General features: G+C 35.6%; 1 protein-coding gene across 1 annotated transcript; it reads left to right on the top strand.

Moving 5' to 3' along the window:
- Window positions 1–351: 351 nt before the first annotated feature.
- Window positions 352–26,797, top strand: LOC128014745 (large neutral amino acids transporter small subunit 1-like). The gene is made up of 10 exons (XM_052598465.1): window positions 352–1,140; window positions 3,951–4,076; window positions 13,655–13,760; window positions 14,202–14,246; window positions 16,143–16,266; window positions 16,377–16,480; window positions 16,720–16,816; window positions 17,639–17,788; window positions 19,211–19,388; window positions 23,953–26,797. Exons 1-10 carry the CDS (start codon window positions 555–557, stop codon window positions 24,006–24,008), a joined length of 1,572 nt encoding a protein of 523 aa, XP_052454425.1. The 5' UTR covers window positions 352–554; the 3' UTR covers window positions 24,009–26,797.
- Window positions 26,798–26,852: the final 55 nt, after the last annotated feature.

Raw genomic sequence — 26,852 nt, 5'->3', positions numbered from 1 at the left:
AGGTAAAGTGGCATACACACAAATAGCCTACAAAACACCATGGTAGCACACACACTATTTTACAGTGAAATGTTTACCTTTTGTAAAGGAACTTAATGTATATAAATATTTTTTTACAGTAGCATTTTATCATAGGATATTATACCATTTTACACTATAATTAAATAAATTATTATATTTATTTAAATGTTATGATGTAACTTGAAATCTCATGGTTAACTTGTGAGTTCAACTGAACTGAAAAATGAGGTAAAAACCTTCTGGACCGCTCAGTCATAGAAAATTATTTCAGTAAAGGAGACTCTAGAGGGCGATAGAAACCTCAACTATAACACTAATGACACGCGGAGGAGGAGAGAGTCAGGCTGAATTAGGAGATGCTTTTGTGTTTCTACAAGGTTGACAGACTCCAGAAACCACGTTTCTGTGAGTTAGAGCGGACGCCACGGTAACACCGTGCATCAGCCGAGCCCAGTCTGAGGGAGCTGAACAGGTCGCCTTCAAACACAATACAGCAACACAAAGCATCTGGCTTTGTTTGACAAAAGGAAGCAATGTCAGGGTTGAAGAAACGATGTTCAAACACGTCTGCGGACCGGGATGAAGACGACAAGCAAGTGATGGAGAAGATGCTCTCCAGCAGAGGTGGGAATGGGAACATGAGCCGACCAGGAGACGGCACGCCTGAAAGCCCCACCGCAGATAACTCAGCGGCGGATGGAGAAGGGACAGTCGAGCTGAAAAGGACTATAACTCTCGTCAACGGTGTGGCCATTATTGTAGGCACCATTATTGGCTCTGGCATCTTCGTTACACCGACGGGAGTGGTGAAAGAAGCCGGTTCAGTCGGGCTGTCGCTGATCGTGTGGGCTGTATGCGGCGTCTTCTCCACTATAGGTGCTCTGTGCTACGCCGAACTGGGAACCACCATCTCCAAATCTGGGGGTGACTACGCATACATACTTGAAGTTTACGGCTCCCTACCTGCGTTTCTGAAACTCTGGATCGAGCTTCTCATCATCAGGCCGTCCTCGCAGTATATTGTCGCCTATGTTTTCGCTACCTACCTCCTGAAGCCCATCTTTCCCATCTGTCCTGTTCCAGAGACGGGTGCTAAGCTTATCGCCTGCCTGTGTATCTGTAAGTAACCTGTTAACGTTACCTACCTCGCTAGGTGACAACCAAATTCGTTTACTCATTGATTCCGCAAATAAACAATATGACTGAGGGCTTAAATGCACCCTTTATCGTAAATCTACTCAGTTCAACGGTTCTGCCGTTTGAATTTAACGTTACCTCAGCTGTCATCTCACGTGCCATTCGCGCGCTTTATCTTCAACGTCAGAAATCCTTTAAATATAAACGATTTTAACTACATATGTGACAGAAAATGTGTAATTAGAGACAGAAATGCCATGTGTCCACACTGCTACGGCGTGTGTAGCATATAGGAGGCAGTGAGTAACGTTATGTTGAAAAGGTGCAGAGAAATTTCATCATCTAGTGCGGATGATGTAGGGATGAAGTGGAAGGGGCTGCTACATCACCTTGGCGGGCTTTATGCAAATTAATTGCATTATTAGTGTTAGCAACACATCAATTTAGCGTCGCTTTATATTTTGATTATAAATAAATGTTTTGAGAAAATGCAGTTCCTTTTTTTTACCAGCATGGATATGAAAAATCAAGAGTAATAATGTTTTAAGTTATTAACCAAAGGTAGTAACGTAAATCATGCTGTATGAGCTTCATAATTAATCCAATATTGTTTAGTCAAAAACTCCATTTATATGTAACTTGATACGATTACAAGCCAAGATTATTCATTATTATGATCAGATTACTGTATTCTCTTTTTGCCATAAATAAATTGTGTGTGTGTGTGTGTGTTTGCTACAAGAGTACAATAGGAGGACCAATAGGAGTTTATGAATTAAGCCCTGCAGGGCTACAATCACAGATCTTTGACATGCATGCTCATGGCAATATGTTAAGGTTGTGGTTTACCATGGCAGCCATGTGAGCAATGCAGCCATCCCACAGGTTTAAACCAGTCAGGATTAGGAGAATTAGCTCAAGCCCTAATTACCAATTGGCCAACAAATTAAAACCCATATTTCTCCATTTCTCTGCCTGGCTTTTTCTTTGTCTCCTCTTTCTTCCTCTCCTCCCCCTTTCTCATTTAGGCCAGATGAATGCTTGATTGGGGTACAGGAATGCATATTCTTTGTCAACACAGCACCCACTATCCGTTGTAATCTCGCCTTGTTAGTGGCTCGTCTAATCCTTCCATAAGAACTCACATGACGAGTGTTTTAAAGTCATGATTGAAAAGGGACTTCGTTGCATAAAACTATGCTGCGTATCCATGAGAGAGGCCCCCTGAGCATAACCATGCTCCTGCCGAAGGGAAGCTCAAGGAGGAACCTCTGTCTCATGATCCCTAGTCTATTAAGAATGAGAACTTCAATGCCTGACAGAGTAATACAACAGTGTGTGCACGTGTTCTTGTGTGAGTGGACCCAGGCCCCACTGTCCTACCCGATACAGACCCCCTTTTGTATTTTAGGGGCACACAAAGGCTGGCGGGCTTCGCCTCCCTGTTTGGTGCCCACTGCCCAGACTGATTTACAATTAATGCTGCTTTGAAGTATTCTTTAGGAAATCACATTTAGTAGAAAGCTTGGAGCCAGGGGCCGGAGGCTAATGTGGTAGGAGCTCATGATTTTTATTATTCCCTCAAAATCTGATTACTAGTATTTGGCAAGTAAACTTTTAAGTTTCATTCAAAACCATGTATGGTTCCCCAGTGCCTTGGAGTGTAAGCAGGGCAACACCCTCATAACTACTAACAATTTCCAGTTCACTTGTGCTCTTTGGATAATGGGGAAACCCAGACTAACATAGGGGACATGTAAACTCCACACAGAAAAAATGCTTTACTATATTAATAAAGTTAAAAAATGTTTCATAAAAAGTAATTGTGTTTATGTAAAATACATCATTATATATCTGTTTAATACATATATTATTGTTTTAATTCTAGTATTAAAATTGTACTTTTGTAAAATAAAATAATTTTTGTAATATACTTTTTATGTTATTGTTAAAAAAATAGTACTACTTTAATAATATATTTAGTTATTGGTTTTCCTAGTTTTAATAATTCAATAAAATAATACTAATAATATTAATTATTGTTATTAATATGATATTATTGCCAGTGTAAAACAGCAGTGTAAATGTGGCCTTAGACAACGCTGTTTTTTTTTACTTAAAATTTGAAAAAAGTAGAAGAAAACATGCATAGCAAACATAGAGCTCTGTTAAATTTAAATAAATACATTTAAATTCGCAGTTAAAAAATGCAATTAGATTGTTTCCCCAAGTCATTGCCCACAAGGCTATCCAACCCAACAAAGCCAATCAGTCTCTTTCAGTATATTGTGTGACACAGTAGGAATACTGTTAATCGCATTGAAACAGAATTAAGCAAACATAAATTGCAAGTGAATTGAATAAGTAGGGCGGGACATTTGCGTATGATTCAGGTAATAATTATCTCAACATCCACCCTATAATACAATCCAACCCCATTAGGCAGATTATTGTGTGATGTAGCATATAATATTCCTAATCATTTGAACCTACACGTCGTGCTGACATGTTTCTTTCACCAAATTTAATTTGATGTCTAATTTTCCATTCAAACCTTAATAAGTTTGGCAGCCATGCTGTTTCGTTGAAAAAAGTAGCACACCATGCTGCCATGCGTATAGCTTCAATGTAAACAGCACTTTGCAGACGACGCCTACTGATTAAAGTGTGGATGACAAATTCTAGCCTAATTAGTTTACCAAGTATTTAGGTTAACTTCCTCTGAGCCTCTGTTGTGAAATACTAAAAATAAGTGCCTGTTGTTCTGTTTCTCCATCCATCTCTCCCTATAGTGTTGTTGACCGCTATCAACTGCTACAGCGTGAAGGCCGCCACAAGGGTTCAAGATGCCTTTGCTGCTGCTAAGCTACTCGCCCTGGGCCTCATCATCATTGTTGGCTTTGTGGAGATCGGCAAAGGTGGGTAACACACAAACACTTCCAACATGTACACCAACAATCAGTCAGTTAACTAAACAACTGCTGAGGTGTAGAGTATAAATATTGTAGTTTTAGTTAATGACTGTGTTTTCCATTATTAAAATGAACCCATACGAAGAGTTTATGTTTGTACATTTAGGCAGAGTGATTGTATTTATGTTTTCTGGAATGAATAAAGATTTGTATGGTCTTAGGTAGGCCTCGGCTTCCATGTTTATTTATTTACTATGTTTATTTTTGCTATGGATACAATGTAGCATTCCAACAGTTTTCATTACAGTGTTGCTTTGCGTTCTCTTAGCTGGGTGAAAAATGTCTTCAAGCTACACAAAGTTTGAGACCAAGCTCAGTTCAACATCAGCCTCATGCAAAAAATGATCAATAAAATGGATTAATAGGGTACAAATTGGTGTCCCGTTACTTTTTTAAAGCAATAAAGGCGCAGTTAATAAATAAACCATGAGCTAAAATTTAATTAATTAGTTTTAAAAACAGCAGTTATCCCACCTCATTGCTTCTGGACTTCTTGACTGTATCCACCAAATTAAAATCACACATTATAACTTTAATTAAAGTACTAATTTTACATTTAATATCATGCAATTTAATATAATTTAATATTAATACATTTAATATAATTTTGAAGATTTTGTGTTATATTTCTGTATATATGTATGTATGTATGTATATATATATATATATATATATATATATATATATATATATATATATATATGTATGTATAATAGACAAAATAGCTTTCTTTACTGTGGAGTCAAGACATTTGCAAATATGATTAAAAGATGAATATGCAACAAAACTACAGAATGTCACATTTTATTATTAGGTCTTTGGACACATACATGTTTTACCAAATAAAAAGGACAACACTTTTAGAGTTCATTCCACTATTTGATGTGAGCATAAGTATTGGAAAAGTTGAATTTAAGGCAGATGTAAAAGATTAAAAGCGAATATTAAATTGCAGATCCCTTGTCTGCAATCAGAGCAGTGAGTCTGCAACCCATAGACATCACCACACTCTTGGTCTTATGCTTTGAAATGCTTTAGCCTAGTCTTTACTGCAGCCAATTCTAGCTGTTGCTTATTTTGGGGAGTTTCTGCCTTTAGTGTCCTTTTCAGTTGGTGAAATTAATGTTCAATCAAATTTAAATCTGGAGATTGATTTGGGCAATCTAAAACTATACATTTCTTTGCCCTGATAAAGTCCTTGACTGAATTTGCAGGGTGTTTTGGGTCACTGTTCTGATCCAATATGAAGTGCGTTCTAATGAGTTTGGTGGCATTTTCTTGAATATTGGTAGCCAAGAAGATTTTGTACCCTTACAAATTAATTCTGCTACTGCCATCATACATTAAGTCATCATTAAAATGAAGAGGTCATGTTCTATGCCATGACACCACCTCCACCAAGCTTTACAGATGAGGTTCTATGCTTAGGATCATTTGCAGTTCCATTTTTTCTCTACACTTTTGCTTTTTAATCACTTAGATAAAGGTTAATCTTTGTCGATGAGACAAACCGATGGGTCCATCAACTCAGTTCCAAAACTCTACTGGCTCACATTTGTGAAGAATCTTGCCTTTCTATTTTTGGTGTCGATCAGAGGTTTGCATCTTGCTGTGTAGCTTCTGTAATTCTGTGTCAAATTCTCCTGCATACTGTTTATTGACAGAGCATCACCTCAGCTTTCTGGAGGTTGTTGGTGATTTTACAGACATGTATTTTAGTGTTAATTTCACAGATTTTATGATTTGTTTGTCATCAACTACTGTTGTTTTTCTCAGTCGATCAGGTTGTCGTTGGTTGCTTATGTCGCCGGTAGTTTTGATCTTTTAATCATATTTACAGATTTCTTGACTCCACAGCAAATATAACAATTTTGTCTTTACTGTTCCAATACTTATGGAGAGCACTGCATATATATATATATATATATATATATATATATATATATATATATATATATATATATATCCAAACTAGATAGTTCTATTCTTTTGGATCTTTTCATTGAATTGTATTTAATTTTAATTTATATATAATTAGATTTTTTTTATTCAATATGCTGTTTATTTCTAGAAAATAATGAAATCATACTGTAATATATAAATCAAATGTAAAAAAATAAATAAAAAATTATTAGCTGTCTTGGATCAGCAGTATTGATTCATGTCATATTGATATGTTGGTATTTCAACTCTTTTAGAACTATTTTTGGACTCTAATTACAATTGTATATTTGTGTACCAATCCGTTTAGCAGGGAATTGTAGACCTGCTGAAGGTGCAGCCAAAACAGCAGCTCTGATTGTTAGTTACTGAGACTCTAAAGCACTGACAGCAATAGTCTAGAAAAACATTGAGCAAACAAAAAGAAAAAGCAGTTCAAAGATTCGTAGTACGAGCTGCAGACTTTGGAGCTAGACTTCACATGAAAAAAACTAGTATGTCTAAATAGTCACAACTGGAATTAACATCAGTGGTTTCATTGAAAGTAACATTTACATTTATGCATGTAGCAGATGCGATTTTGGGTGCATTGTTCCGTTAATAATTTTTTTTTTTTGTTCGGTTTCTGTTTCTCATTAGCTTACTGGTTTAACCTCACAAATTCAGAAAGGAAAAAGAGGATTTCACAGTCTGAGATGCAGATTAACAAAGGTCCATTCACTTGGTGCATGTCAGTGTCTGCTGCACAAACAAAGGCCTGAAGCTGGTATCACTGACTCAGTTGTGAGTCAGCAAAAAAGGACAGGTTAATTCGAATGGATTATTAGCTCTTCTTTTCATCTTTTACCTCCAATCCACCCACTCTCACTGCCCATAGCAGTGGACGTGTAGTGACAGACAGCAAGGTAGTTTCTGAAAGAAAGGAAAATGAGAAGGAGACGCCATGCTGGTATTGATTTTTGAATATTGGAGCCACAACTGTAGGGCACGTCTCTTCTAATTGGCCTGCCTCACCCATATTTTGCCTAGACTGCCAAATTTTGGCCTAGCCTTTGGGTGTTGGTTTCTTTGTGTGGTTAAATTCCCAGAACTTATCCTTTAGTTGCAGAGGTTTCCACATGTACATCTCTCTCATGCTTTTAAAGCAGCATTGTTCAAAAGTTCCAAAAGTTAATTTGAACTACCGTTTAAAAGTTTGTGGTTGGTATGATTTTAATAATGTTCTTGAAAGAAGTCCCTTCTGCTCACCAAGGCTGCATTTATTTGATCTGAAATAGATTAAAACAGTAATACTGGGAAATATTGTTACAATTTAAAATTATTTTTATTTTTATTTTATATATATTTTATATATATATTAAAATGTTATTTATTCCTGTGATGGCAAAGCAGAATTTTCAGCATCATTACTCCAAGATCCTTCAGACATCTTAAATGTTGATATGGCATTCATGAAAAATCTCTTATTATTATCAAGATTGAAAATGATTGTGCTGCTTAATATTTGTTTGCAATCCATAATTTTCCAGATTCTTTGATGAATAGAAAAATGTCTCAGAATACATTGCTAAATTTGTGAAAAAGAAAAACCAAGATGGCGGAAGAGGCAATAGTTTAAAAAAAATACACATTGCAATTTGTTCATTTTTTTTAGATAGTATTCTAGCTGATATATTTATGTATTTTTAATCTAAGATTTTGATTTGCTGTTGTGCTTTATGAGTATTACATTTTTAACATAGCCACATGGTAAAGTCAAATTAGTATCATGTCGTTCCAAACCCGTTCATTGTCTCGCCACCATGCTAGTGGATCTGCCGTAGAGTCAATTGGTTGTTCTTGGAGATAGCGGGTTAACTCCGTGTCAGCGCGCGCTCTGATCGGTAAAGGGGCAGAGATTTCAGACCTCCGTTTATTAAGGAGGTCTGTCACAAAACTCATCATCCACGCCAACGTTTTTTGAGCAAATTTCAAAGCCGCACCCGCCCGCCATCCGCTGATTGTTTTGCAGTCTATGGACGATGCAATGCTTTGCTGATTTGAGGCGCAAAAAAAAGCCATTGTCTGTTCTAGAAAGGATGCAGCAAAGATATTTAATGCTAATGTATGAGGCATAGGCCTACGCTGAGTTTCATTTACGATGAGATGCGCTCTAGTTCACAGTGCAGTGCAAGTGAACGCGTCACGGTTATCATTGTCTGCTATATTTGCTTTTTATTTATTAAAATACATGCAATTGGTTGATGAAACATTTATTAAAATTAAGATAAAATTTGTACAAAACGAAATTCGTTTTTAAGAAAGGTTTTCTACAAAGCAAAATTTAATGAAGTGGTAAACATCATGTCTGACGATTTACAAAACTTCATTAAGTGGTAAAAACCATGTCTCCCGATATATTGCGCATCTTATGATCCTATCTAAAAAATGAAAATAATTTTTGATAAAAAATGTTTGTAAAAATATTTTAATGACACGGTTTTGGAGGTTATAGAGTTCTAATGACGGTGTTCAACTATAACTGCCGATCTCACGGTTAAATACTAACCGTCACACCCCTATCACTATGTATTGTATCATAGTTGTAATACCATATTTTAAACAGGCAAGCAACTATTTTGTACATACGTGTAAATGAAAAAAAAAACCCATTCCATTATTTCAACAAATTTACCATCCAAGGATGGAAATTAACTTTTTTGTCCACCGGCCAATGTGGCTGGTAATGTTTTTACCAGCTACTTTCTTGTTTTTAACCAACAATGTGTAACTGCATGTGAAAATTAATACTACAAGATCTACAATACTCAAACAGTTTATTTAATCTCAAGTCTCAATGAAATACTGACATTTTATCTTTCAGTGATCCTCAAAAATGCTGCCTATCTAGGCAGCTTACTAAGTTTTGAAACAGCCGACTCTTACTGAAGTAGCTCATTCTCTCAACTCCGTAGCCCAACTGGATGATACACTGCACTGAACTTTTTTCATGGTTTAGGGAACATGTGGGGAAAAGGCCCCTGTTCAACATTATCTCTGAAATAAATCTCGGCTCGCAAACTTTTACGCCTTCGACAAATGAACGCACAGTGTTTTTAATACATCGTTTTTACGCATCTCATCAGGCCAGAGCTGTCAAACATGTGTAGCGATACAATGTTGTTTCTACAAGCAAAAATGAACAGCGTAACAACTTACTAGCCACAGAGCTAACTTCTGAAAAAGAACTTGAAGACTGGAAATAAAATGTATCCCCTCGGACAGCAGTTATTAGACACGCAACTGATAATACTTTTTGTTATTTTGCTTATTATGCCGTTAAAAACAATAAGATAAACACAAACTGTCCATATAATCTAAAATGTTGCAGAATGCTGGAGGAGAATGAACTAACCGGGGTTTGACAGTGACGTGATGGTATGCGGAAATTTGTGCGCTATAACAAATTCAACTCTTCACGCGATCTTGTATATCATGAGCACGTGCTATAAAACATACTGTAAATAAACAACAAATATATCACTCCGCAAGCGGCACTAACTTCAGCTACAAACACTGTACTGGGAACAACGCTGCCGGCGTGGTTTACACTGCCTTTCCCCACGAAGATGCTTCGGATGATATTACACTTTATTGCGTGTCGTTCAGACACCAGGAATGAAAATTTACTTTTTTGTCCACCGGCCGGGTGAAACAGTATGCTATTTTCATTTACCCACCACGTTGGCCGGTAGGGGAAGCGAGTTTACCCACCACAACACAAAATCACCCGCATTCGGCTGGTGGCAGGTGCTAATTTCCATTCCTCTTACCATCAATATCAAGATTCTGCATCTATTGCATAACCCATATTTTCTCACTGAGACGCTCACAACTCAGAAACTCATTTTGAATGCATTCATGTGCATTCAACTCGAAAATATGATCTTTTTGATTCTATTTAAAGCAGTTGCGAGTCGAGTTGATTCTCTCCTATGAGGTTGACTCATTTATGACTTTCCATTTTAGTTAGAATGCCTCATTGCTGTCTGTGTTGATTGAAAACAGCAAGGCAGCTGGCTAGCTATCGGTGTTTTTGTGTGCGGGCTAGATAGGCACATGCAAAATTATGGTGAGAAAAACGAGGTCAGATAATGATGACTGTAAATTTGAACCACCGTCAGGACACACCCTCCCATTCTTGAGAGATGTCTATGGAAATATACTCAGAACTGACAAGTATCTTATTTATTTTCTTTATGAAGTTTCGCTTTTGAAAGAGTTGTTTAATTCACAGTGTCTTCCTTTGTGACATTTCCTCCCTCTACGTCAGTCTCTATGCACAAAGTAGCTTCTGTTTAATGGTGTTCTAGACTTATCTTACGTAGAAGTCCAGAAAAGGTCTTAATGTGTATATTAGCACTTGTTTGCTTTGAGAAAGCCACTACTGCTGAATTCTGTTACTTTCAGCCATTGCTGAAACGTAGCATACAACAGGACACCTCGTGGTTTATCAACCATCTTGAACATCTTCTGGGACTGGAGCTCCACCCACACAGAGACAGTGAGACGCTCCATGCTTTTTAAACTCCGCCCACTTATTAGCATGATCATTGTTGAGAAGTTTTTATGTTTTAGTCTTTTTTGCCACTGTATTTATAATTATATTTTAGAGCTGACAAGAAATGAAAGGGGTAACAGGAGGGAACAGAAACAGGAATGATACAAGCCCAATGATACAAAAAACAGGCACATATCTATCTATATATATATATATATATATATATATATATAATATATTGTGTGCTGAAACCGCATGTTGATGAACAGACATTTCAAAAGAACAGCATTTATTTGAAATATACATTTTTTTGAAACTTTATAAATGTCTTTTCTGTCTTTTTTTGATCAAAATAAAGCTTGCACAATAGATAACTAATAAATAAAAAATAAACAGATAAATTAATGGACCAAGGTCATAGAAAAACATTTATTACTATATTAACATTTCTTTTACCACAAAATGTTGTGACAGAACTATCAGAATCAAGTATTCCAATGGATCATCTTAACATTCTATTGTTTGATACTAACATGACAATACACTTTTCTAGTATGTCCATTTTGACCGGATGGCCATGATTTCCTCTCAGATGATTCTCTTTGTCCATTAAGGTGTCTAGACTGATTCTACAATGGTTACACAACTGATGCCATACTAGATGCTCACTGAACTTGCCTTCACACACTGCACTTTTGTGTATTAGAAAAGTGTGTTTTTGAGATTGCATGTTGTTTTTAGGAACTCTTCAGACTGAATCTAGGCTATGTAAGCTATGATCTGCTGATGAAGAATTTCTTTTAGAGAGAGATCGAGCTCCTCTGGGCTGGCGTAGCTCAGGTCTGAGCCTATAATACTCAAGTTTATACAAGAGTTTATACAGTCTTTCAGTCTCATTCTGCGCCTGACTGCCTCAGGCATACAGTCTTACACACACACACACACACACCTATCTCGTCTGCCGTACCATGTGACCAGACGGCGTTGGCCTCCATCAGTCAACACAGATTCACATGAGCTTGCCTGGGGCTTCAATCATTCAGTGGACATGTTCACGTCCTCTAGGTAGGATTCGTGGAGGTGGAGTCAAACTCAGCTAAAGCCTAAGTTACTTTAGTCCTAATTCGTTACCACATTTTTTGTAATACTTACATGTTAACTTAAGCTAATGCAATAGCTAACATGAAAAAAAAAAAAAAAAATTACAAAACAGTACTTTTACATTATTTATTAATCCGGGTATCCTACACATACCTACACATATATATATATATATATATATATATATTAGATTTGAATACTTGAATACCGTTATCGGCTTTAACGTGCTGCGTTAATGCAAGACTCTTATCGGGCGATAAAAAAAATATTGCCGTTAATCTATTCTCAAAGTTGGGTTGGGAGCTGGGTCTATACTAAGCAAGATGATGACTTTCACCTTGATATTTTATATAACCGACTGGCTGAGGCCAGCCTAAAAAGATGCTCAGGACAGTTGAAGGGCCACTGCTGTGCATCGTCACAAAAGCTTATCTTTTTCACGTGTTGTTAAGCCTAACCGCTTGTCTATTTAAACATTAAAGCATCCAAAAACAAAACAGAGTAGCTGGTGCGCACGTGAGAGAGAGCCGCGTCTAACGGACAGCGACACTGAACCGAGCTCTCTTCTGCGAAGTTCTCCTCAAAGTCCCTGCTGCACCTGAACGAACAAATACAAATTGCAGTTTGAACAAACAAAAGTGTGCGTTACGTATGTGGTGCAGCACGGACTCGATGTGCTTTAACACAGGACGCGTTTGCAGTCCACTACACGGTAACACACATATTCTGAATGCCGTTGGGAGAATTAAAATGAGCCATTTTAATCTAGATTAATTTCAAGATCACAGTGAGATTAATCTAGATTAAAAAAAATTAATCTATGCCCACCTCTAATATATATATATATTCAAATCTAATATGTGTATATGAAATATTATTAAAATAATATTACAATTTAAAAATTAACAGTCTTCAGTGTCACATGATGTGGAAACAGTGGTAACGCTGAATTAAGGGCTGAAAAGAACAGCATTTGTTACCCAAAAATTTACTATGGGGAAAACAGAGATTTGTTCTATTGAATGTCCAAACCTTTAAAAAATGGTAATTAAAAAAAAAAAAAAAAAAATGAAAGGACATTAAATCATTTGATGCTATTGTGTTAATGAGTGGCTGAGGAATGAAAGAACAAACACCCGCACATTCTCAAAAGGAAGAAAGAGTACCAAAGAAAGAACATGGGAGACTACTTTGTATCAAAGCCTTGTAATGATTTTCACAGCGATTCTTTTGAGAGAAGTCAAGTCCGAAGTCACTTTTTGATGATTTAGTCATATGAATTTCTTCAAATCTGTTAAACTATTGTTTTTCCTTTCTACACCTGCGCATGTTTGTTGCTATACTACACCACTTGTTGGAGGGCCAATCCCTCTAAGTTTCCTTACCATAAATTGAATTCTTCCAGTGTTTTCTGTCAGGGAAGCCCTTGTCGCTCTGGAGCCTGCAGGCATTGGATAAATGGATGTACGTAGAGGTTTGATCTCCCCCGGCTTTCTCACGGGAGAGATTGAGAACGGGCCCCAGCCTGAAACAACACTATGTTCATCTGTTGATCCAGTGGGAAATTCAAGAGCTTTGGGTGTTCAAGAATTTGCACACCCTACAATTTCTCTTTAGTTCTTGTGTTCCCATCACTCTTGCGTTTCAGATGGGACATCTGTGACCTTCTGCCTCATGCACCGACCTACTGCCCACAACCGGCCTTGAGAATGTCAGCATGATGACTTTGAAAACTCATTGTATTGTAATAAGCGGGAAACAGTCGGCCACCTTGAAACTATTCAATGCAAGCTTGTTGGTCCTCTCATTGGATAATATTGTGGGAATTACAGAGTACTCCCTTGATATTATGACTTGAATGGGTTGTTTTATTATGTAATGTTGCTGATAGTTTGCAAACGCATTGTAATCGTATGTTTCATGTTGATTGTTTCTACTGCAGGTGATACTACTGAGCTTCTGCCTGCAAATTCGTTTAAAGGAACCAATACAGACTTTGGTAACATTGGAATGGCTCTTTACAGTGGACTGTTTGCTTATGGAGGATGGTAAGACCACGGAACTAAATTTGGTGAAATGTAATGATACACCATGTGAACCAAGATGTCATTTACATGTAAATCAACTTTTTTGTCGTAAACAGCCATGAATACAACAACATACAAGATATTTTGGTAATTTTTTTGGCCCACTATCAAATTGAATTGGTCAGAAATCCAATTCGCATAACAATGTAGTTGTTGTGATAATGCCAAAGTGTATGCACTTTTCATAGAAATCAGCCGAATGATTGACTCATGGTTGACTTTGCATATTCAGCTGGTGCAGAAGCAAGTATTATTATATCCAAAAAATTTCACACATATTCCCTTAGAATTTAAACTATTTGTCGGTCATTCTGTAAATGGCTTGTTTAATTTTTCAGAATTTTCTTACATATTATTAAATGTTCTATTTGATTTTCTTATTTACTCTTTCATTTTTACCAGGAATTATTTGAATTTTGTCACAGAGGAGATGATCGAGCCATACAAGTAAGTTAAACTTAGCTTATTTTACTCTGTGTTACAGTATAGTACAGTATATTTATGTATTATGAGTCTTTTTTTTTTTAATGTATGTATTTTAAATTGAGTTTGTTTAATTTTTTAACCTTTCTTAAGGTTGGTTGGGGTGGAGTGGAAACAATATTTTTCACTATTTTATCATGTTATTATTGTAAAAGTTCAATAAACAAATAAAGCAATTTTCCTTATTAAAAATATTTTTAAAGGGGGGGTGAAATGCTCGTTTTCACTCAATATCCTGTTAATCTTGAGTAGCTATAGAGTAGTACTGCATCCTTCATAACTCCAAAAAGTCTTTAGTTTTATTATATTCATAAGAGAAAGATAGTCTGTACCGATTTTTCCTGGACAAACACGACCGGCTGGAGGCGTGACGTGTGGGCGGAGCTTACGAATCACGAGCGCCAGTAGGCTTTTGTGTTGAGAGCTTCTGGAAACTGTGACATTACCGTGAGGACAAAACCAACCAAAACAAACCATGGCTTACAGTCAGATTCAGCCGTATATTTATGATCCAGAATCAGATCCAGAGGCTGAAATTTAACAAGAGCAGCATCAGCAACGACGTCTCTATGTGGTATGTACTGAAACAGTATATATTTGCTTAGCGGGTTTGGAAAATGACTAAGTTCCACTTTGTCGTCTTTATTATTTTTTTTTTTTAAGCTGTACATGTGGAAAGTGCAGTTTGATGACAACATCGCATGTTGTTTACTTGATGTGCTTATGCACCGATAGCTAAGTTAACAACACAGAGATATTTGAAGCAGTTTTACTCACCGCATGCGATTCAAACACACGATCGACCCTTTTTCGTTGGGACTGCATTATCCTTAAGAAAAAAACGATGTGCAAATCTGGCGTCAAACTGGGCCTTGTTTGGAAAACAAGCATCTTCGAAATGCAGGGCACAAACACTTGCACAACTCCGTTGATGCTCTGTAAAACTGGTCCCTTAATGCTGTTTTTTTTTTTGGTAATCTGTGCAGGGTTGTCTTGCCCTGGCAACCAAGAACACACTTCTTTTGTGACATTTCGCAACGCTTTCGCTCTGATCAGTGAATGTCTGTGCTCTCAGTGCTCTGCTATACGGGAGCGCGCCCTCCTCCGGCAGAAGTGCCCTTAGCACCCATATAAGGAAATTCCGCTCCATCTAACGTCACACAGAGCCATACTCGAAAAAAACTTTCCGAAACTTGTGATAAAAACCGGAAGGAGTATTTTTGGAACAGAAATACTCCTTCAAACGTACAACTTAATTTTTGAAACTTTGTCCATGTTTAGCATGGGAATCCAACTCTTTAACAGTGTAAAAAACTCAGTATGCATGAAATAGCATTTAACCCCCCCTTTAATAAATACATCAAAATAAATATTTCCTAAATAATTTTTAACCCCTACATGAATATAATTCTTTTTAAAATTTAAAATATTTAAACAAATTACAAATTAACTCTATAAAAAAAAAAAAAAATCTGTTCATTACAAGTCATTATCTTGTTATTATACATAATAAAAGATGATTTATTTGCATTTTACATGGTGCAAGTTGCCTTATGGGGCTTCCATGTTTAGATGTATATCAGCTTCTATTATGCTGCTCAGAATAACCTTTTAGTTTCATTGGAGTGATACTAATTTCTGTAAGGGAAAAATAATAAAATTAAATTAAAAATATTCGAGATATGTATTAAGTATATTTAAAATATTTTTCATTTATTAAATATATTTCAGACAATTCCTCTCACTGAATAAATTAATCACGTCAGACTTCTAATAGGGCATTTCTAAAATAATAAACAAAAAAAAAAAGTTTTTGTGAGGTATGGTTTATGTAATAGTGTATGTGCCAACGTGTTACAGAAACCTGCCTCGGGCCATCATCATCTCGCTCCCCATTGTCACCATTGTCTATGTGCTGACCAACCTGGCCTACTTCACCACACTCAGTCCGGAGCAAATGCTCGGATCTGAGGCTGTTGCTGTGGTGAGTGTCGCCGCATAGACACATTACATTCCATATTAAGCTCAGTTACTTTAATGTTTTCTTTTTATTAATGTTTATTAAAGTTAATTAATAATTAAGTTGTTTTTTAGGACTTTGGAAACTACCACCTGGGACCAATGGCTTGGATAATCCCTGTGTTCGTGGGCCTTTCCTGCTTTGGCTCTGTGAATGGCTCTCTGTTTACTTCATCTAGGTAATGCACAAACACTAACACACTCTTGTTATAAATATCCTGTGTTGGAAGAGGTCACATTAATCAGATCACTTTACTTTAAGTTGCTTATTTGATTAATCTGTCTGGTTAGTGTTCTTCTTAAGTCACCCTGCAGGCTTTTCCACTGTAAACACTGGTCAGGTTATCTCGGAATAGATCTGTTTATGTTGCTGTTTGGTATCAGACGTAACAGATAAAACGATGCTCTTTCCCTTCAGGCTGTTCTTCGTGGGCTCCCGAGAAGGTCATCTTCCAAGTTTGTTGTCGATGATCCACCCTGACCTTATGACCCCACTGCCTTCACTTATATTTACGGTAGGTGTCCGAAACCAACCACATCACTCGCTATAACATTACTTTTTTATGTTTAAAAGTCTTTTTTTTTTTCTGTTTAAATAGTTAAAATTTTGGATTGAAATCATTCTTGTAAATTGGTTCTTTTCAATGAATTGTTTTAGCCAGTTCTAATTTGTGACTGAATCATTCTTTTGAATGATTTTTTTCAGTGAATCGGTTTAATGAATCAGTCAGTGAATCAGTTAAATCAGTTCTAATTTGTAAGTGAATCTTTATTTTTATTTTTTTGATGCTTCCTTGTAATGAATCTGTTCAGACAGTTCTAATTTTTTTTAAAAATAATTTTTAAGTCAGTTCTTTTCAAAGAATTGGTTTAATTGCTTCCAATTTTTGAGTGAAATGTTTTTTTTTTTTTTTTTTGGTAATTTTTTTCAATGAATCAGTTTAACCAGTTCTAATTATTTTGAGTCCGTTATTGATGATGAAGTTGATAAGCAGGTTTTAATCTGTGAATTAATAATTATTTTGAAAATTAATCTTTATAAATAGTTCTAATTTTGGAGAGAATTACTCTTTTAAGTCAGTTTTGTTCAATGAATCATTTTAACAAGTTCTAGGTCATTGTTTTGAATCAGTTCTTTTCAATGAATCAGTCATTTTTATTAGCAAATTAGTTTTAAAATGTTTCCAAAATCCTTATTCAATAATAACATATGCCTGAAAAAGGTGTGAATTAATAATAATGTCAAATTTGAAAGTAAATCACACTTTTGAACGGTTTCTTTTCAACGAATTTGCTAAAGATTCAGTTTAAACTGTTTCTTTTCTTTTTTTCCACAGTGTATCATGACACTTCTCTACGCTTTCTCCAATGATATCTTCTCAGTCATTAACTTCTTCAGCTTCTTTAATTGGCTCTGCATCGCCATGGCCATCCTCGGCATGATGTGGTTACGCTACAAGAAACCTGAATTAGAACGACCAATTAAGGTGAGCCGGGGGGCGGAGCTAGTTAGCAAACGCTGATAGACTGTGTGAGGTTGAACAAGGTCATTCTTTCAAATGCAAGAGAAGTGACCTGCCACAATATACGTGTTCTTCGTTTGAAACCAGACATAGCTAGGAACAGAACGGTAACACACAGGCCCTTTTGTGCACTTCTCTCATAACATTCAGTCTCTCGTTGCACTCAGTGGCCTCCGCTCATCGGCCGGACACAGAGGGATGTTCATCAAATGAGGTTTGGAGGCACTGGAGTGAAAGAGGCCATTTGTGTATTGCTCATAATCTTTCTCTCATTCTAGATCTCATTAGCGCCAGTCCATTGTTTGTTTCATTCACTGTCTGTGATGTTGGATTTCTCTGCTTTTATACACTTAGGTGGTTTCATCAATTAAACTGTAGATGATAGGACTATTTTTAATAATGAAAACCCAATAATGCCGTTCCAAACTCGTAAGACCTGTGAGTACCATGAATGGTGGAGTATAATGACCTGAAAGAGGAGAAATCATAGAATAAAGTCCTTATTTTTTGATTCATCGTGAACAAAAAGCTTCATAACATTACAGTTGAACCACTGATGTCACATGGACTATTTTAACAATGTCCTTGCTACCTTTCTGAGCCTTGGACGTGTCAGTTTTGTTGCTGTCTATACAGGGTCAGAAAGCTCTTGAATTTCATCAAAATACCTATTTGTGTTCTGAAGATGAATGGAGGTCTTAAGGGTTTGGAATGATATGAGGTTGAGTAATTAATGACAGAATTTTCATTTTTGGGGGAACTATCCCTTTAATTATTTACTACAGTTCAAAAGAATGGGGAGAGGTATGTAATTTGTCTTTGTTCTTAGATTAATACTTTTATTCAGCAAGGATGCTTTAAGCTACACACAAATGACAGAGACATCATTACTACTAATCATAATGTGGAATTGAAATTTGATGACATTAGCAATGAGCTAGTCTTGATCAGAACAAGCTTGAGAAGAGTATCAGGCCATTTGTCAACGAGCTATGCAAGTGAAACCATCCTGCAAAACCAGATCAATCCGGCTATCACAATGAGCAAGAAGCTACCCAGGGAACTCTGTGATGAAGTTGTAAGGGGGGAAAGGCTATAAATAGAAGAACTTTGAACCATTCTCAGAGCTCTGTGAAGTCCATTGTATACAAATGGAGAAGACACAACATAACACAACTGAAACATCAAAGATCAGGATGTCCTACCTAACTGAGCAGCCAGAGAAGAATGGTGATTGTCAGAGCGAGTAGCACTGAGCTCAACACTTCTGCACTGTGTGTCTTTCATAAGTGAAGTAAATGTTCTTTAATAAACATACTTTCTGACTGTACTTTAAATAGGCTTTTGATCATATCTTCAAAGCTGTCCCACCTATCTGTCCACTAGGTCAATATTCTGCTGCCCATTGTCTTCGTATTGGCCTGCCTGTTCCTCATCGTGGTGTCCATCTGGAAGACCCCTGTTGAGTGTGCTATAGGATTTGGAATCATCGCCACAGGAGTTCCTGTGTATCTCTTTGGCGTTTGGTGGCAGACCAAGCCAAACTGGCTCTTGCAGATCATCTGTGAGTGTCTCTCCTCTTGTTTGCTTCACAGCATGGAAAAAAAGATGGTTTTAGCCAGTTAAAACTTCATAACTGAAATCTGAAATGTTCCTCAGGTTTTGATGGTTTTTAAAATCAAACCTTAGAAGAGTTTATTCAACAGCACTGCTTTCATGACAAAATTGGACATTTGCTATGAATTTAACCTCCATAATTTGACAGATTTAGAGTTATATTTGGTTTAAAAAAAAGTATAATTAGGGTGGCCTTTTATCCAATGAGATTTCATTTAGATTTTTTGATAAAAAAAAAACATTGAAAAAAAAATCTTATGCTCATGAGATTTTGCATTTATTTGATCACAAATGATCAGAAAAAAATAAAACATTAATTATTGTGAAATATTATTCCAATTTAAAATAATGGTTTTCTATTAGAAGATATTTTCAAACATTTTTCAACAATTTTCAGCATCATTTACTCCAGTCTTCAGTGTCACTGTCACATGATTCTTCAGAAGTCATTCTAATATGCTGATTTGCTGCTCAAGAAACATTACTTATTATTATCAATATTGAAAAAAGTTGTGCTGCGTAATCAAGTCTTTACTTGTCACTTTACTTAACACTTAACACTGCTACAGTTGAAGTTTGAAGCCGTGTTAGTAGTACAAATATTGTGATGGTAGTAAAATAGATGGTAAAAAGGTAGTAAATTCAATTTAAGAATCTCATTGACCAGGCCAAAATAATAAATAAAACGTATTTAGTTTAAGACCTCTTTCCTAAACACTAACCAAAATAAAATAAAATAAAATAAAAGTACAATATTTTAACCTAACTTCATAACCAAAACAGAGATCAAAAAGGTTACAATAAATATACAATAAAATGGCGTCAAACTCCTTACTTCATCCCAACCCTCTATATTTACAGTAATATAGAACGATTTACAAGATCAGGCAAACAGAGTTAAAAGGACAATCCAAATCTGCATCTTAACAAGCAATAGGGTCAAAATGCCAAACTACATAAATCAAAATTCAACTAAGGGACCAAACAGACAAAACCCAACAAGACAGAAATGAGAAAAAGCTAAACAAAGGGTTGTAACAATGTGCTCAATAATTTTCCGTGCCATTCCACTTTATTACACAGAACTTAATTTCTGAACTAATTTGTTTGGTTTTGTTTGTATTGATTACTTGGGTTGTTACCGATGTCTGGTTAAACAGCACCTTTAGAAATATATTTACTGAGAAAAATGTTCAATACTTATTTTACCCACCCCTATTATATAATAGGGGTGTGAAGATACATGTATTCATATTGAATCAATTCGTTACCAGGTTTTCGGTTCAGTTCAGCATTACAAACGCAACGATTCGTTGGACTAATCCTATTAATGTATGAAAAATGTAAATGTGTGAAAAATAACTTCCCCTTGCTGGGTTGCGTCGTAGGACAATGATATTGTATCGATGATAGCCAGAGATATTGTCAAAAACATCAAATATTCGGCATCAGATTTTGAAAGTTCTGTCATTTCATTTCTACTTTAACTGTATGTATAGTGAATTGACTTGAGTTTAAAATGTTCACCTTCATTACTCTTGTGCAAAGTTGCACGTTGCTTATGTGATATCCATTGGCTCGCCTTCATGGTTCCAATTTTTTTTTTTTTTAAATAGGCAATTATCTATATTAATTAACAAAGTAAACAGTCCCACCCCCCCATAGAAAACGTACCGAAACATGACACCACTGTCATATCTAACTGAACCGTGAATTTTGTGAACCGTTACACTTCACCGTTACATTTATATATGTATTATTTATATATATATATATATATATATATATATATATATATATATATATATATATATATTTATATATATTTATATATATAATGTATTATAAGAATATTATATATATATATATATATATATATATACATATATATATATATATATATAATGTATTATAAGAATATTATATATATATATATATATATATATATATATTAGGGCCGGGACTTGATTAAAAAAATTAATCTAATTAATTAGAGGCTTTGTAATTAATTAATCAAAATTAATCGCATTTTAATCGCAGATAAATATTTGTCCTGAGAACAGTGAGAAGTAATTTTTTTTCACATGGATTTATAGTATATCATTGAATAATGACTGAATACATAAGCTTAAGCAAGAAAATATTGTTTATTGTTGTTCAACCAAGTCTAGCAGACCAGTGCAATTTTTTCCATGAAGTGTAGCAATAGTATATTTAGAAACAATTTAGAAATAGTACATTTCAGAAATTCAGGAAGCTTATAGGTGCTGGAACTAGGGATGTCAACGATTAATCGATGATCGATTAATTGTCGATAAGAGATGCAATCGATTAAGGCTATCGATGGTCGGTTAACCGATTCAATGTTGGGCTGCGTGCGGCTCATGCGCACTCAACACGTGCGAGCGGCTGTGAGTGACGGTGACGATATATAAAAGCATCATCATTCATTCACAATGTACAAATTAAGCTTTTAATGTGATTTAAACTTTAAAGTACATTAAAATAGAAACAACATAAAAGTTCTTCAACATTAAATGCAATAGAAATGTAGTTACTAATCATTTCATCAGATAACTGTTTTATATCGTGCGCTTTGCAGGGCTGCGGGACACAGTGACAGGACAGGTAGTCTATTCATTCCTACAACTTGTTAATTCATTCCTACGAATTATTAATGTGGCAATTGTCCATGTTTCATTAATTTTGTTCCCTAAATAACCCACGATTTAAGTGAAATAAGGGAACAAATTAATAAATCTTAATTCATGAAATCTTTAATTTCCCTTCCCATTTTTACCACAGTAAGAGATGCGAAAACAGTTATTAAAAGCGAAAGATAATAAAATAAACCTGGGAAATTAGAGGGTTAGACTATGAAGATTTAGGAAAAGAAACGATGCCTAAATATACTGAATTTGTGGAAATTCGTGACCAACCGGCAAACCAGAACAAAGCCGCGTAAATGAAGACTATGGGGTCCAAAAGCATGGTCGTGATCTAACATTTTCCAGTTAACCTATTATTCCTCTAATAAACAAAGCTTTTATACCACACTTGTCATAATCAGATCTTATCATTTCTAAATAAATAATTGCTGGATTCAAAACAGCGATTAATAGGCGCTGTGACCGACACATTCCTGGAGCATTCAGTTTAAATAGACCGTAGTATACCTGTCCACTCTGCTGTTATGCCAAGGACGTTTTTGCTCATATGAAGAGGATCATCTTTTCCGTCTATATGCGAATGCGTGTTAAGTACAAGCCTAGTTTACATTATAAATAATAGTTTAACATTCAAATACATTGCGAATATGGAAACATTTCGATTTGTGCCGAATGAGACATGAGCAATAACCTCCAAATAAATCTAGCCAAAGCCGCGCTCGATCATCCTCGTCTGCACGCATGCACTGTCACGATCTAATGCGCTGTATGCCGGATTTTAAAAAATCTGACATTTTCTAGGACAGAATCCAGCAGGATCAAATTAATGTGAGCAACTGTGTTTTGGTGCAGCAGCGCCGATGTAGTTCACTTAATGTGCAGCGCAGTCACACGCGCTCCACATTTCGGATAATTTTATACAATAATGTCAGTTGAAAACATCGCAATTGTGCTTTAAAATACAACAACGAGCACCACAAAACCATTTAAAGAGGCGCGTTCAGCGTTCTCCGTGCGGGATTGGAAACTGTCAACAAAGTAAAATTACCTCAAAAGTATGGCGCGCTCTCTTCATTTTATCAAATGATCATAATCGCATCTATTCATTTTATAATCCTGCTACTAGCATTTTATTCAGACTAAAACCTCTTTAATTCAAGTGAGAAAGCGTTTTGTGTGTGTGTGTGGCTTTTGCACATCCTGTCATACCGCTGACTGTGTGCCTGCAATAGACGCATTTTGCAGTATTATGGTTAACGATTAATCGATTAATTGATCGTTAATTTAAACGACGATCGATCATGGAAATAATCGAAATTTGACATCCCTAGCTGGAACCTTCTGTAAAGTGTTTTATTTTTAAGTAAAACACAATACTGTCAATTACATTCAGAACATTGGAAACACTGACTATTAGAAAACATCTCTCTGTTGCTTCAGAGGCCATAACATACTAAGTCCAACTCTCAATAACCTTGGCCAAAACAATAACGAGTTCAACATAAACTGTTGCACCAACAAAATAATACATAGTTCAACATAAAGTGTAAAGTCCACACTAGCTGCTATATGTTTTGCGTTGAGGTGATACTTGAGGCTCGATGCGCTGCAGTGATATGCGAACGCTAGTTGGTGCTCCAGTATAATCGTTCCGCCGAAACTCATCCAGTGAGAAACGTTCCGCGGTGCAAAAATAAGTTATTAAAAATGCGGGAATTTTTTTTTCTGTAATTAATTAATCTTAGTTAACGCGTTATTTTTTGTGTAATTAATTAATCTCAATTAACGTGTTAAAGTCCCGGCCCTAATATATATACTTTTATTGTTCAATTTTCTTTCCAGTCTCTGCCACGGCGACATGCCAGAAGCTGATGGAAGTGGTTCCTCAGGAGTCCTGAAGACCAAACTGAGTGACAGCTGCCTTGTCCACGTACAAGTCTCCTCGTACCAACCTCAGTCCCCCTTTACTGTATTCCTTGACTGCCTCACCTCCTCTTGTGTTATCCTGCTGACACAGGCAAAATCTATATGAATTACCACATAAGAAACCAGACAACATCAGGTCACAGGAGCATTTCGGTTGAGATGTAGATTTTGCCAGTCCTTCCTCAATCAAATGTATTATACTGTATACATTTCAGTCTTTATGTCTGACTTTCAATTTATTTTATTTTATATATATATATATATATATATATATATATATACATATATACATATATATATATATATATATATATATATATATATAAAAAATGTAAGTACTGGAGATATGTGTCATATAACTTGGTGATCCCTTTACTTAGGTCTTCATTTGTTTAGTTGTTTTTGCTTCCTGCATTGTGTTTTCAGCTTTTATTTCGGAATGTACAGTATGTGAGGAAAAGTGCGTACCGTGCTGTACTAGTGGAGAGGTGCCATTGTCTCTCTCAGCAACCAGAACTTTGATTCCCAGCTTACTGATAAATTTGCATCTTGGATAACAGAATGTCCTGTTATGCATCTCTTTTTCTACAGCAGATATGACCAGTTTGCTGTGCCTTTGTCTGTCAGTGTAGAACTGTATTATTTTTCGAGATTGACTTGATATGACTTTATACGTCAACAGATTTATTTTTGATAGCCTAATGCAGTTTTTTTTTTTTTTATTGTCACTACGAATTTCAAGGAATCTCCTTTTTGTTTGGTCATGGTCCTCTTATTGAATATTACAGAAGGCATAGACATACAGTGTTCAAAAATTCATCAGAATACATATAGCCTTGCTGCTTACCTCAGTGAACGTACAGGACATTACATTCATAGACCTAGCTGTATATTTTTATGACTAAATATGATTTTGTGACGTACAAAAGATGAAGCGCTGTTTTCCTTTCTTTATTTTTAACGTTTAGTATCTCTTTTCTCCATCTGTTATGCAAATATATGTAAAGTACTTAACACTGGACCACCTTTTTTATTTTGTTTCCAATGAAGTTTGCAATTATTTAAACAAAGCAAAGGTTGCTTGGTAGTTGCAAACTTTTAATAGAAAATCATCATTTAAAACAGTTTGTTGCTGTTGTATATGCATGGTTTGTCAGTTACTGCGTCTTTTTTTATTGTACCATCAAGGTATCCTAAAAAATACGCCTACAAAAGAGATTTTAGTACGTCATCAGACTGCGAATTGAAAAATTCAGAATGAATTTGCTGGGAAAATGTGATATCATAGTTGTGTTTAAGTTTTAGATGGCTGTAGGTTGTTTTTTGTGTTATCTTAGTTCTGATTAAATAGACATTTGTTCCTATACTGGACCAAAATCAGCTGTATGTGTGGGAGAAAACGCACATTTTCCGTTAAAAAGTGGTGAGATAAACACTAGGGGTGTTTTTGGTGATGGAGTGGGGTGTTATTTTAGGGCAAAATGCAAGTTGTCCTTTGGTTATTATTATAACAGAAACATTTCCGAGGCTTCTGGATAGAAGGACTCAGTAGATCTGAAATTAAAAAGAAATTTTCTTCATTGCTTATGTTATGTTTATAGTTTTTTTTTATGTTCATAGTTTAGTTAATGAACTTTGTATTATTTTGAGAATTACAGCAGTATGACTAACACTCCAGCCAACAAGATCATTTCATCTAATTTAAATAGTTATGTAGAAATGTACTTGTATGTATTTATTTATTATTTTTAGAGTTTTTTTTGTGAGTCTGTAAAAGTATTTTGTAACTGATGGCTTGGCGTAGTTTCCATTTGTGCCCATTAAAGGGATAGTACTCCCAAAAATGAAAATTTGATGTTTATCTGCTTACCCCCAGGGCATGGTTACTTTGTTTCTTCAGTAGAACACAAACTGAGATTTTTAACCCAAACCGTTGTAGTCTGTCAGTCTTATAATGGTTTCAGCCGACCGTGATTCCCATTCACCTCCATTATAAAACTGACAGACTGCAATGGTTTGAGTTAAAGATCTCAGTTTGTGTTCTACTGAAGAAACAGTCACCTCCATCTTGAATGCCCTGGGGGTAAGCAGATAAACATCAACTGTTCATGTTTGGGTGAACTGTTCCTTTAATATAAAAATAACTGCAGATGAGCTGAGTCTGCCTGCACTGACATCTGCCCCATGAAAACAGAAGACATCGCAGGGACACTACAGTTCACAATTTTTTGACATATGATGAATTATTTTTGCTCATCGCAGATCTTTTGGTTTAAATGTCTTAATTAAATACTTTAAAGAAAAAAAAAAAAACGTAACTCTTATGTGTATGCTTATATTCTTCTAATAAAATTGTCCACTAAACAGTTTCTTTAAACTTTAAACTTTTGTTTCTATAAACACCATATTTTGCATTTATAAACTAGCATGTATGATTAAATTTTAGACCCAACAACATCTTTACAGGCATGAAAATTTCTCAGTCTTTCATCAGTTCATTTTGAAGATCATTTTAGAGAAAACTGTTTTCTTGTGTGATGCCGTATTCAGCTGATCTCGAATCAGTCATCTGCACTGTTTATAGTACTCTGAACATCTGTCCTGTCTTCTCTGTGATGTCCAATCAAATACAACTACAAATTGAGCAGTTTCTAGTAATGGTTAATGGTTAGAAATTAAATAATTCATTGTTCTGTGATTTTTACTTTGTGGAAGGACATTGTTGAGTATTCAGAGAAATAAAACATCAATTCATTCAAAACACGAGTACTTGTGTGTTTTTATAAGAAGATCAGCTTATTTTGTTTGCACTCATA

The sequence above is a fragment of the Carassius gibelio genome, chromosome B25 (genome assembly GCF_023724105.1).
Source record: "Carassius gibelio isolate Cgi1373 ecotype wild population from Czech Republic chromosome B25, carGib1.2-hapl.c, whole genome shotgun sequence".
Lineage (NCBI taxonomy): Eukaryota > Metazoa > Chordata > Actinopteri > Cypriniformes > Cyprinidae > Carassius > Carassius gibelio.
This window is presented reverse-complemented; position numbering and strand designations above follow the sequence as displayed.